Source organism: Raphanus sativus, chromosome 7, assembly GCF_000801105.2.
Source record: "Raphanus sativus cultivar WK10039 chromosome 7, ASM80110v3, whole genome shotgun sequence".
In the NCBI taxonomy this organism is placed as follows: domain Eukaryota; kingdom Viridiplantae; phylum Streptophyta; class Magnoliopsida; order Brassicales; family Brassicaceae; genus Raphanus; species Raphanus sativus.
Window position 1 is genome coordinate 18,310,349 of NC_079517.1, and position 13,744 is coordinate 18,324,092.

A 13,744-nucleotide genomic window follows, 5' to 3' on the forward strand; every position below is an offset into this window, starting at 1 on the left:
TTCATCAAGTAAGGATGTTTTGGAGACACGAAACTGACCAAAGTGTTCGGAGGAGGATTGGATTGGGACACTCATAAGGAAGCAATGCATGATCATTGATGTTAGGATTTTTCAAGGGTCCCTAACTAAATGATGTAGTATAAAAAATTGTCGAACCAATTCTAAGTGATTCTAATGCAAAAGGAATGCAAGTCTATGCTTAATCTAAGTGCAACCAATTGAGTGAAGTGAAGTGAACTAAAACTAGACTAGAAATGCAATAAAAGAGTGAACTTTCTTTCTCAATACGAAGGAAGTAGACTCATGAGGCTAGACATTTGATCTTGGGTGATGTAGATCCAATCTAAAGGTGACAAGCTATCAATCAAACACTTTCCTTATGCCTAGACACAATACTAAACAAGCTCTATCCCTAGATGAATGTTCATTTGCTAAAGCAACTCAAGCATCAAATCCCTTTGGTTGAATGTTACTAAAGCAATCATGGAGAACAAGTCTACTAGCAATCTTAACACCTTTAACAACAAATCTCTTTGGAAAAGTGCATTAAAAGCATTGAAAAGTTGGTTCAGGCATTTCATCATACACCTTTCGGACAGGAAATGCCTAAGGATCTATTTTAGTATGATCAAGACCAAAATAGCATTGAGAACCCTCAACAAGCAAGGAAAGAAGTAGATTTAACACTAAACACCTTAGATTTTCACTAATCACCCTAGTCCATGAATCCTAGATAGATTTACTCACTAATAGACATGATTAACCCAAAAACCAAAGATGATTCAAGGTTAAACATGCTTAGTGAACAAGATAATCCAACAAACCCAAAGAAAATAAGATGAAAAAGGATCAAAGATCCAAACTTTCTTCAAGGTTTACAAATATATTTTTGAGAGAAAAAGAGTTAATCCCACAATTAGGATCTAAAAAGTATTTATATGATCTTTTCCAACCCTAATGGGTGATATTAAAAAGTCTAAAAAGCCCTTAAAAACATTAAAAATCGCCTAAGATGAAAACAAGCAGCGACCCTCCGTACCCGGGTCACAACCCCGCTCCAGCTGCTTTTCCTCCATTTCTGTGTAAACTCGAGCGGGGTATGTGCCACCGCTCTTTCAGGTCGCTCTAGATACACAGCGGGGTCGTAACCCCGCTCCGTCACCCTGCTCCAGCATACTGCGTTCGAGTATTGATATGCCTCCAGTAGATTGGTCATAACTCCTCCAATACAGCTCCAAATGACTTCAGACCACTTCCATTAGAAAGCTATCAAAATTTCCCATGTCCTCCCAGAAGATGGGATTCAAAAGATATCTTTAAAGTTTCCATCCATGTTCATCTTTCAACATTTTGTACCACAAATGTCTGTAAACACTTTCAAAAACTCCATAGCACACTCCAACACCTAATAAAGACTCATCAAGTACGGTTATATCTTGGAGGCAGTCATCATCTTCGACAAACTCACTGGCTGTTCCATAGGTTACGGCTCTCTCTCTCTCTCTCTCTCTCTCTCTCTCTCTCTCTCTCTCTCTCTCTCTCTCTCTCTCTCTCTCTCTCTCTCTCTCTCTCTCTCTCTCTCTCTCTCTCTCTCTCTCTCTCTCTCTCTCTCTCTCTCTCTCTCTCTCTCTCTCTCTCTCAACTTATCAAAATTTGTTTTCCTATATCTCAAATATTTAACATTATGTTTTTATCTTGTAGGTGATTTTCAAAGATGCGGAAGCCGCAAAGAGGGTTTGCGAAGACTCGACTCCTATCATCTAATGCCGATGTGCCAACTGCATTCTTGCCTCTCTTGGTGACAGCCTTCGTAGATCGCCCACCATGGCCTTTCCTCAACAAGGTTCATTTAAATTTTATTTAATTTATATCAATTTGTTGTGTATAATTATAGCCGGAGGATCATATGCCAAAATTCAGTCTCATAACATTTTGAAGAGTAGTCATTTAAAAAAATCTAGAAGAGTATATTGTATCTGAAATTTGATGTGATTTGATTTTTATTTATATCTTGGATTAATTTTGCACAGGGAGACCACTCCTCTTCAAGCTCCAAAGTTGTGTTTTTTTTCCTGGCAACTGAATTTCGATTTCTTAACAATTTTAGGCTCTTATATCAAGGGTAAACTATAGTATGCTTAATCAATAATTGACTCATCAACAGAGAACTATTATATTATCCATTATCATACCTGTTAGGCAAACCTTGTCCGGTCATCAGTACTTAACTAATATAAACTGAATATGTTTTTACATGATATAATATGCTAATCTTTGCAAAAATTAAAATGGCTGAGACCACTGTTGAAGATCTTGCTGAACTCTCGCAGATACAGAATCACAACTTGGCCAGGAGATCTGCCCTCAGCTTAGAACCTGTCCATCTAAAGAGCTTGAAGTATTGCAACAACTCTTACACTGTCTCCCTCGTGATCTGTATATGCTTTGAATCCACTCTTTCCATGCATAGTAGATGACTTTTCTTGTCTAAAGACAAGATTTTTTTCCTTCAGGAGATGTAAGATCCATAAATAAAAGAAAACAATTTACTTTGAACTGATACATTGAACCAGAAAATACATGTCACTGATCGGATGTCTTTGCAATAAAAGAGAAATGTACATTGAATTTGCACCAACTATGCCAAGAGAAAAGAATAGAGATATCTACTAGACATGTGAACTTGTTAAACAACTCCATCTCCTAGCTCGAGATCCCTCGCCTAGCATCATAAGCATCCCCATATTATTTGCTGAAAGATCATACACATACCTGCAATTGCATTCATCAGGAAGCAGTAAAACCAAAAAAAAAAGCAAGTGTTTTTTTACAAAGCTAATCTTATTACTTGTTTTGCTTGGCTTTCCTTCTCCAAGAAACGAAAGACACAATCCACTGAAACCACAAGAAGCAAGATTTTAATATGTGAGAGAGCTTTAAGATATGAGAGATTATGATTGCATTACCTTGAAGACCGTTACTACACATAATGCTTTGAAAGATGGCATTTTGCTAACTAGGTTTCGCCTCTTTGTTGTGACAGTTCCCTTGGATAAACTATGTGCGATCTCTTTCAGCAACACCAGCTGAGCTTTGTCTGTTCGCATAGATACAATGGTCTGTCTCAATGACTCCCTATCAGCCTCAAGTGCTTGAACCCTTGTGTAAAGCTTCTCAATATCCGGCTCGTTCACTCCTTGCTGAGCCACGACCACTGGTTCTTGGTACCTGGTTCCCTTGCTCATCTTACTAGGCTCATCGTCATGAATTGAGTCAATAGCATAAACTCTATCACTACTACAAAAAGACATAGGAGAGTCTGCAAAACATGTTCCATTTATCTCTTTTCCAGCTCCTAAAGGAGAGTTTGGAGACTGACCAACCATCACCTTCTCCACAACCTCAACATTATCACCATCCGGTCCACTCGGATTCTCATCATCCACACTACATTTCACAGTGTATTCGCAGGGGTAAACATCAATACCACCAACAGTGCTAGAGTCTCTACCAAAACCAAGAATCTGATCATGCATCTCTGCTTCTGTTATCCCACAGCTCAGCAACCCATCCTTGTAAGCTTCAACCTCGTAAGCCAATGCCTCGATAGCTTGCTCTTTCTCATACAACAACTCTTCAAGAACCTTGAGCTTTTCTTGGTCATGCGTCATCTTCTCCTCAGCAAACGCTTTGAACTGCCGAGCTTCCATCTGTATCTCAGCCTTTTCACTCTGCAGCCTAAGTATCATCGACATTGTCTCGTTAGCTGCTGAAGCAGCAGCGTTTCTCTCCTCTTCGAGCTCCAGGTGAAGATCTTTCACTGTGCTCCTTTGGGTAGAAAGATCCTCGAGTAGAGCAGCACAGTCGTTCTCAACTAGTAACCTTGCGTTTGAAGATAAATCAGAAGAGCCTCGTGACGACAACAACAACAACGTGTTCCCTTCTTCTTTGAGCTTTCTCTTCACCGTTCTAGTCCAAGGGTCTGCCCCAAGGGAATAATCATAACAGCACTTCACAACGTCTCTTGATGGAAAACTCTGTTCAGAATCCATGGCTAGACACAAAAGCCTAAGATAAAGACAAACTAACTTTGAATCTAATAAAAGGAGGAACCTTTAACGACTAACAAATTGCGAGAAAGTTTCTGCAAAGTCAAAACAGAGAAGATAAGTGATGATTCTCTAAACCCAGAAGAAGAAGAAGGTATATATATTCATCAAGAAAGCTCGAAGATTTAAAGATATAGATATGTAATCTTCTTTAAGGTGGGTGCAGCTACCTATTCACAAAAACCTCTCCTTCCGAGAAAAAAAACAGAGGAAAATGTTAGAAACGGCGGGAGAGAAGATGGAGAAAGGAAGTTTTTTTATTTTATTTTTGTGTTTGATTCTTCATCTTCCTCAACTATCTCCCTTCTTTAATCGGAGCGGGTTTCATAGTTCCCCTTGTGTTATCATTCATGAATAAAGTTTGGCCCTTTTTGTGGGAAAAAGGCAAAAATTAAATTAAAATGTTGTCTAACGACAAAAATCTGTTAAATGCAATGTTTTGTGAGTTTGTAATTTTACTGATTAGAGATAAAATTAGCGAACGGGTGGGGAAAAGATCCCAAGTTCATAAATAGGTTTGTTTATGAGCTAGAACTTATGTTTTGTCAAAAAAAAAAAATAGTTAGAATTTTTTTTTTTGAAGATCAAAAAAAAAGTTAGAATTTATAAAGTTAAAATCATAATTATGGTTTAACTTATGATTGTATGCATATAAGCAAAGTTAGAACTTATATTTATACCTTAAGAAGATTTGATTTACGATCAGATTGAAAAAAAATGTTTACCAACTCTACTGATTCGTCCGATCTACTGCAGCTGGACAGAAACTTGCACCAGAGTTCTTCCAGCTTGGTCATTGTCGTTTTCTTGATCTAGATTTATCATCAAATGCTTGCACCAAAAGAGAGATTATTTTAACATCAAATGTCAGTAGTATTGGTTAGATCAATATGTTAATTCTATTTATCTTTATCTTTGCAAAAATGTCACATATGATTGCAACAGAAAAAAACTAACAACTTTACATCAATAAGGTTGCATGACATTTCTGGTTTTAGAGGGCTTGTAGGTGGGGATGCCACTGATCAGAGATCCGGAAAAAATTAGGGTATTCAGATCCGTGGATATATTACTTAGATCTGTGGATTTTTCGTTTCTAAATATCTAAATTTCATATATTCTAGATACTATTCTATTTATGGATATCTAGATCTGGATAAGTAAAAATAATTAAAATAAAATTTATTTTTTAAAATATTAAATTCTAAAAATAATACATAATTAAATATTTATGAGATTTATAAATATTTAGATGTATATATTATTACAAAACAAAATAATATTATAAAATTAATTTTATGTATAAATATTTATATATTTTAAAAATATGGATTTGGATCTGAGTATTAGGATCTGGGTATCCAAATCTTAATATCAGAATCCAAATTCGATATTGACGAATCCTAAATTTTATTATCCAGGGCATCCCACTATTTCCAGAACAAATTTTGGATGGAATTGGAATTGCGGATAATTAGTCAGAGCCTACCTATAGGTAGAGATTAGAGAAACTAATTTCATTGGTCTGTGTGTTTGGCTTACAAGGAATTTGTGTCTCTTTTGTCCAAAAAAAAAGGAATTTGTGTCTCTCTTCAAAATTTTAATGTGGTATAAATTAGAGATGGTTGTACACGTGAATAATAAATAAATAACTTGTGCCTCTCTCTATAATTTAATTGTGGCATAAGTTACATATCTGTTTTGGTGTGGTTTTTGGTGTTATTCATTGTAACAAATTAAAAATGGATAGAATTGTGGAAAGGCAATTTGAAGAAACTGTTTTTTAATGTTTATTGTCAGTTGTCACTACTTTGTTAGAATCAACTATCAAAAAGTAACACTAAGCAAAATGTGTATACAGATTATAATGCGATTAGTTACAGTTGATACTGAAAGAGGGAATGAAGTAGCAATGGATATGCCGTTCATTGTTACAAGGCAGCTCTATCTCTTGCAACAAAAAGTTAGTTGTTGGGTTATAACTTATAACTAATACTAACCAGTTGATAATGATACGTTCTTGCAAAAAAATTGAACATAGAATGGGCAAAAACCGAAACTGCATTGTCTTTGTTTCTTCAACCATTTTTCTGTTCAATCTGCAACGACATGAAGAGATGATTCATGGTGCTATGTGCAGTGACTCTAGGAAAGAAATTTCCGGTAGCTTGATAAGGCATCAAAGAAAGTAAGAGTTTAAAGGTATGAGAGAACAAAGATATAAGAAACTTCTTATACTCTCTATACATATCTTTTGCGTAAATACTAAAGAGAATGCAATACATGAGAGTGTACTAATAGATACAATACAATCATTCACTAGCCGTGAACATCACCAACAATACACAACTTAAGAAAAAAGAATGAACTTATGTGTATAACTCGGACATAGAGGCAGCTTCGTACTCAGAGACCAGCTGAAACCAAACCATGCAATGTTACAATTCCAATCAAGGTGTTGTCTTCAGTGAGCACAGGTAGAAACTGTACAGGCGATGGCGGTGACTCCATTTTCTTCATCGCTTCAACTGCCATTGTTTCCGGTCCAATTGTTCTCGGCTTCCTGTTTTCAAAACAATAGGATCAACAAAAACCATTGTTGTTTATTACAGGATCTAAAGCAGAGTTTTTTCTCTCTCTTGCCTGTTGCACATTTCTCCAACACTGAGTTTGAAGATAGCTTCTCCACTTGCTTTAAGAGTCCGGCGAAGATCTCCATCTGTGAATGTACCGATCAAGCGATGATGTTCATCAACCACAAGCAAACACCCACATCCTTTGCTGGTTAGCTCAACTAGTTGATCCATTATCAAGTCTCCTTCTTTACATACCGGAAGCTCTTCTTTCTTCTTCATAACATCCTTTACCTGCAAGAAATGGCAAACAATAATAGATTAACAATCACACTCAACTTTATAGGATCTTAAGTAGGCATGGGTGTTCGAAGTTATGCATGTTTTTCTGATTTTAAGATTGGTTCGGTTCACTCAAAAGTACTAAAACCTATCCAAAAATATATAAATTAATCAAAAAAAAATCTGATAAAGAACTACCTAATATTCGAAATAACTAAAATCCTATATAAAACTACTAAAATTTCAAAATATGCTAAAATATCTTAAAATTGTATTTTAAAATTAAGAGAAATTGCCAAAAATACCATTTTCATAGTACCACTTTTCATATTTACACTAACCACTTTTACCACTACTTTTAATGAAGGGTTTAGATTTGAACGTTTAGGATTTAGGGTTTAGATTTTATGTTTTAGGGTTTAGATTTGATGTTTTAGGGTTTAGGGTATAAAGTTTAGGGTTTAGAGTTGAGGATTTAGGGTTTATAGTTGAGGTTTCAGGGTTTAGGGTTTAGGATATTGAATTTAGGGTATATAGTTTAGGGTTTAGGGTTTAGAGTTGAAGATTTAGGGTTTAGGGTTTAGAATTGGGGGTTTAGGATTTAAAATTTTGGATTAAAATTTTGAAAAGCATATAAAAACAAAGATATAAGAGTCTTTAACATTTTAATAAATAAGGTATTTTTGAAAATGTGTACTTAGTGGTGGTAAAGATGAATAATGGTACCTTCAAAGTGGTATTTTTGAAAATTCCCCTAAAATTAATATGTTTAACTAAGGATATTTACTTTGGTTTGGATAAATATTCGATAACCAAAATACTTACCCCTTAAAAGTCTATTCTGAGTATTTAATTAAGAAAACGGTTTAGATCGGATTCGATTCCGGTTTAGTAACAAACCGCATAGGCCTGTTATTAAGCTAATCAAGTGAGCAATCTGGAGATCAAACAAACCTTGAAAATCAAGCTCTTGCCGATCCTACCAGCGGGATGATTAGCTCCATACTCATCCTTCGTTAGATTCCTAGCCGCCATGAGCGCAACCGCGATCGTATCACCAAACACCATCTGGATCGCCGTAGACGTCACGGGAGCGAGATTAAACGGACACAGCTCCCTCTGCAACGGCAAATGCACGTTCATATCGCAGACTCCAGCGAGAGGATTCCCGGGAACGGAGGTGAGAGAGACGAGGAAGGCTCCTCTGGCCTTGGCGCAGGGGACGAGGCGGAGAAGCTCCTCGGTGGAGCCGGATTTGCTGAAGAGGACGAGGACGTCGCGGGAGGAGAGAGCGCCGATGTCTCCGTGGAGGGCGTCGAGGGGGGAGAGGAAGGAGGAGCGGAAGCTGAGGGAGATGAGTGTCTGGGAGATTTTGTTTGCGACGAAGGCGGATTTGCCGACGCCGGTGAAGAAGACGGTGCCGGTGGTGGAGAGGAGGACGCGGGAGAAGTCTAGGGTTTGGGAGAGGTCGAGGTGTTTGAAGAAGTGGTTGAGGAGATCTTGTTGGGATTTGAAGAGGGCGAGGAGGTTGTCTTTGGAGATGTCGCCGTGATCGGCGGAGGAGAAGTCGAGGTGTGGCGGTGGTAGAGATCCCATTGTTGATATGAGGGAATGAGAGAGATCTCTCTGTTAGATTGATTGATCTGAGAGATAGAGAGAGAGATCTTTTGCTTTGTAGAGAGATCTTAAAAAAAAGCAGACGGTGCATTAATGGAGACGAAGGGGCAAAACGGTAAATTACTGACTCCTTTGCATTATATTCTGCGGTGATCGAGTGAGTTTTGAGGGGCGTCGGTGATTGGGTTACTAGAGGTAAAATTAGCGTTTTTACAATATATGATCAGTCATTTTTGGTCAAAACAGACATATGATGAGTCACTAATACTCAAATGAAATATGATTCAATTTTTTCATATATTATTGTATGATAATGTCGAGTTTATACGTTTACTATATTTGTTTACGGTTTTTGTAAAGTTGTTCTTTCTTCAACGAATGCGTTTGAATTTAGGAAAAATTCGGAATATCTCCAACCCATAACATTATTTTTATGTCAAAATCACACTATTTTAGTGTAATTTTAACACTAAAAAGGAGTTCTTCTCCAATCATAACACCAAACTTTACACCAAAAGTTATTTTATAATATTATATGTATTTATCTTTTTATTTCTCATTTATTTATTTGTAAGTTTTATTAATAAAATAAGTAAATAGTGTTTTAATGGAGTGAATAGTGTTTTAGAGCATCTCCAACTTCATTCTATTTTTCACTCTAAAATAGAGTTTAGAGTAAAAAATACTCCAATGATACTCTATTTCTCACTCTATAATAGAGTGAAAAATAGATTTACTCCAAATATAGAGTAAGTTGTTTTTTTTTGTTCATCACTCTATTTTCTACTTTAAAATAGAGTACCATTAGAGCAAACTTCATCTCTATTATAGAGTTACTCTATTTTAAAGTGAAAAATAGAGTGAATCCTTGGAGATGCTCAAAAAAATAGAGTGGAGTTGGAGATGCTCTAAGTGTGGTGAATAGTGTCACACAAAATTTGGTGTGAAATTATAGTGTTGCACTAAAATAGTGTAATTTTTGCAGTCCCATTGGAGATGGTTTTGGTGTAAAAAATACACTAAAATAGTGTTTTGCAGTCCCATTGGAGATGACCTCATTAAAAATACATAGACTAATTTTCATTTGCTAATAAAATACACGAACTATTTTGGATCTCCATTTAATACATGAACTAATTTTTGTTGCCTATTAAATACATAAACTTTTCACAGAGTTTACAAATCATTTTAGACAGCGTTAACTATATTTAACGGAAGTTAAAACGACATTAGTGCTTAATTAAACACATGTTTAATTTATGAAAAGAAAATTCCTTAAAACTATACAAACTACTTTTTATTTGTTAATAAAATACACGAACTATTTTGGTTCCCCGTTTAATACACGAACTAATTTTTGTTTTCCATTTAATACACAAATTTTTAAAATTTGCAGATTTTACACATCGATTTAGACAATGTCAACTATGTTTAACAAAAAACTACGTTAGTTTTACCTAAACATGTGGTTAAACTGTGAAAAGCACGCTCACCCTCACCCAAAACCTCTCGAATCGATTGAACCTTTTATTCAAGTTAGTTTTGATTCGAATTTGACACCCTAATCTATTCCAACCTCTTCTATTCTCCAAACTCTGTTTCTTTTCTTCTTCTTCGCTTTGATTTTGTTTTATATTGTTTCGAAGTAGAGTCGAATTCTATGTCTTGAAAAATGATGAAGAAAACTAGGTAGCTTTAACGAATTTCGGATTTTGGAATTAGTTTAGTGTTATATGTTTTTGATTAATATTCTTCATTTTAATTGCACTGATAATGATTCAATCAAGGTTAATTTACACTATAGAAGCGTAATGGAGAAGAAAACTACCAATATAATATATCGAAAAGATTTTTTCATTCGCAGTTTAACCACATGTTTAACTAAACACTAACATCGTATTCATTTTGACATCATCTAGATCATGTTAAACATAGCTGACATCGTCTAAATCGATGTATAAAATCTGCAAATTTTAAAAGTTTGTATATTAAATGGAAAACAAAAATTAGTTCGTGTATTAAACGAGGATCCAAAATATTTCGTGTATTTTATTAACAAATAAAAATTAGTTCGTGTATTTTTAAGGAATTTCCTTTTTCATAAATTAAACACGTGTTTAATTAAGCACTAACGTCGTCTTAACCTCCATTAAATATAGTTAACGTCGTCTAAAATGATGTGTAAAATCTGTGAATTTCAAAAGTTTATGTATTTAATAGGCAACAGAAATTAGTTCGTGTATTAAACATAGATCCAAAATAGGTCGTGTATTTTATTAGCAAATGAAAATTAGTTTGTGTTTTTTTAAAGAATTTTTCCTTTGATTTAACCATTGCTGCGTATAATAAGTACTTTTTAGTTTCACATGCATTTTTTTTGGATTAAGAAAACATATAGACAATCCTATAAAATGCATGTGAAACTGTTAGAAATAGAAAGGATGAAAACTATAAATTCATATGGCTCAAACTTTTCTGATTTTTCCTCCTATTTTTAGTGTACTTTCGAGACAATTGGTGAAACAAACAAATGTGCAAAATTCAATGGAATAATATGATTAAATTCTGCAAATGATTGAAAAGTATTGTTTGACTTCGAAGAAGGTAATTGATCCTTTGTACATGATGGATTTGTTTCGCTGAAATTGCGAGGTTGTAGCTTTCACCGCTAACACCATCTAGTGGACAATTTGGCATAGGTTTCTGTCACATTGTGGAATATCTATCAGCTTTGAGTGAACGATAGAAGAAAGAGTTTACTTCAGTTGATCCTCACAATACACAAGAAAGGTTTGATCAAATAGATAGTCTCATTTGTACGGTAATTTAAGTGAAGTATGAACAATCTGAAATCAGTTTGGAAAAAAATCTCCACTAAACAAAATCATAAACAATGTGTCTTGATAAAAAAAGAAACGAAACACTTTAAAATCTAATATAAAACATGTACTAGTTTGAATTATAGGTACATTAACAAAGTTTTGAAACTTAAAAGTCTAGTAAGTGAGAACAGAATTGTTATCGTGTCAGGCCTTGCCTACGATGGCATCACACTCCTAAACAACATCTTCTACAAATCTACTGAATCTTGGGTGATACTTTGAATAGTCTCATGTATGATCAAAAGAACTGGGAAACAAAAAGTCACGGTTTATAATCCTCCTTGAGAATGAGATGTTAACACAGAAACAGAGGTAGTTTCCATCTTCATCATCGAGCGACATCAACCCAGCAAGCTCATCTGTACAAATAAATCATCAAAATTCTAGTTACACCTTTCCACAAAAAAGTACACAACAGACATGAGATGCCAAATGGGTAAAGAAGAGATATAGATCCCATCATATCTACAGCCAAACACACAAATCCAAGAAAAGAAGAACACGAAGGACAAACAAATAGGTTAAATCCCAAGTAAGACCTATAAGGAATGGACAACTTGTCTTTGGTCAAACGAATTGGACACAAGAATCCTCATGTTCAGACACAAGAGGTCACCATGACACACTCTTAACAATGCAAAAAGACCAAACCATCGTTTCCAATCTAAAAAACGGGCAAGACAAATCTTAAAGATAATTGAGGTAAACCTAATCTCACTGAGGTTACGATCATTAGTTAGCTAATAGCCTAAAACGTGAGCAGAGAGTGATTAACATACCATCATCCGGAGGTGCCGGGTCGGTTCCCGCTCGATCTTGGTCGACCCAAGTAATCTGGATCGGATCGAATCCTCTCATACCCACCCGATTTGGGTCGCCCGGTGTGTCCATACCCTGAATATCCCTGCCGCGGTTGTTGCTGTTCTTGGTGAGGCAACCCCAGGATCGAAGAAGAAGAAGCGGGTACAGGTTTCTCGTCTTTCCGGACAAACCCTGGCCTAAGATGCGGAGGAACAAACCGGTCAGGTTTCGGGGAAACGGACGTCAGAGCCGGAGAAGATATGTTTTTGTCGGATTCCTGAGTCCGAGAAGGGAAGGACAGCGAGGAAACAGGTCCGGTATGACCTAAGGGACGGAGAGAGATCTGATTTGGATCTGGATCAGAGTTTGCTTGATCCGGAGTCCTCGGAGCCGGAGAGAGGGGAGGAGGGGCAGTGGCGGTAGTCGTGGACGCAGCGGCGTAAGATTTGAGGGGTTTGGGGGAAGGTTTGGTGAGGACGAGCATACGGCCTTTGGAACGAGCAACAGAGGAGTAAGAGGAAGAAGGATCTTTTTGGAGGATGTGGTTGTAGTTAAGGGAGGTGTTTTTGTTGTTGGGTCTCGCCATTGCAGTCTTCTTCTCTTTTAGGCTATAAAAGTTTTCTGTTTCTAGATTTTGGGATCAAAGGACGATGAAGAAACGAATCTATGTTCTGTTTTTCGTTTTCGCTTTTTGTCTACCTCATCTGGTTTCTTTATTTGTCTTTTCAGATTTTAAATAAAAATTAAAGATCATTAATTGTACTTTAATGATTGCGAAGGAGGAGAAAGATAAAAGGGAGACGCAAGTGATGGTCATTCCGATTAGACACATGACACGTACGTACCCATCCTTTTTTGCAGATAATTTATATTTCGTGAAATAATTGTCTATTTTTTTTTCTTTTTCTTTTAACAAATAGTTTTATTTATAAAAATTAGGGAAAATTCTATAAAAATACCCTAACTAAATTTTGTTAAGCTTTTTAATACCCAAACTTTTTCACTACCCAGTTTAATACCCCAACTAATTATTTTGCTCATTTTAATACTCAAACTTTTAACATTGTACCCATTTTAATACCCAAACTTTATTTATTTAAATAAAAATACTAATAAGTTTCAAACAAAACTTAATAAAATCTCAAAATCTAAGAAAAAATATTAAAAATTCTAATTTTATTTTAAGATTTAGAAAAGAAGGTAGATAAACCATGAAAAATTTATTTTTTCAAAAAAATAAATGAATTTGAATGATAAAAATAAATTTTGTTTTTTATTTCAGAAAACAAATTAAATACAATATTTAAACCTTAGAAATTTTATTACAAAATTTAATATTTTACACTATTTAGTTATTTTTATTTCTCAAACACCAAAAAAATTTAGAATTTTCTGAGTTTATTTTGTAAATTTTAGAGATTTTTAAAAATTTTATTTGAAACTTATTGGTATTTTTATTAAAATAAATAAATTTCGGGTA

General features: G+C 35.2%; 3 protein-coding genes across 5 annotated transcripts; all 3 read right to left on the reverse strand.

The window, feature by feature from the left end:
* Positions 1-2,524: 2,524 nt before the first annotated feature.
* LOC108816100 (myosin-binding protein 7-like) lies at positions 2,525-4,957 on the reverse strand. 3 transcript variants are annotated; one of them, XM_056990522.1, is made up of 4 exons: positions 4,835-4,957; positions 2,967-4,144; positions 2,849-2,895; positions 2,525-2,772 (listed from the first exon to the last, which is right to left on the reverse strand). In XM_056990522.1, exons 2-4 carry the CDS (start codon positions 4,050-4,052, stop codon positions 2,670-2,672), a joined length of 1,236 nt encoding a protein of 411 aa, XP_056846502.1. In that variant the 5' UTR covers positions 4,053-4,144; positions 4,835-4,957; the 3' UTR covers positions 2,525-2,669. The 3 variants fall into 3 exon arrangements, with proteins under 3 accessions (XP_056846502.1, XP_018444175.1, XP_056846501.1); XM_018588673.2 differs by lacking the exon at positions 4,835-4,957 and adding an exon at positions 4,280-4,472; XM_056990521.1 differs by lacking the exon at positions 4,835-4,957 and having other exon boundaries at positions 2,967-4,472.
* A 1,373-nt stretch (positions 4,958-6,330) lies between these two features.
* On the reverse strand, positions 6,331-8,647 carry LOC108817820 (probable arabinose 5-phosphate isomerase). The gene is made up of 3 exons (XM_018590627.2): positions 7,919-8,647; positions 6,753-6,976; positions 6,331-6,672 (listed from the first exon to the last, which is right to left on the reverse strand). Exons 1-3 carry the CDS (start codon positions 8,558-8,560, stop codon positions 6,516-6,518), a joined length of 1,023 nt encoding a protein of 340 aa, XP_018446129.1. The 5' UTR covers positions 8,561-8,647; the 3' UTR covers positions 6,331-6,515.
* Positions 8,648-11,465: 2,818 nt separating this feature from the next.
* On the reverse strand, positions 11,466-12,999 carry LOC108814975 (uncharacterized). Its single transcript, XM_018587629.2, has 2 exons — positions 12,243-12,999; positions 11,466-11,822 (listed from the first exon to the last, which is right to left on the reverse strand). Exon 1 carries the CDS (start codon positions 12,848-12,850, stop codon positions 12,245-12,247), a length of 606 nt encoding a protein of 201 aa, XP_018443131.1. The 5' UTR covers positions 12,851-12,999; the 3' UTR covers positions 11,466-11,822; positions 12,243-12,244.
* Positions 13,000-13,744: the final 745 nt, after the last annotated feature.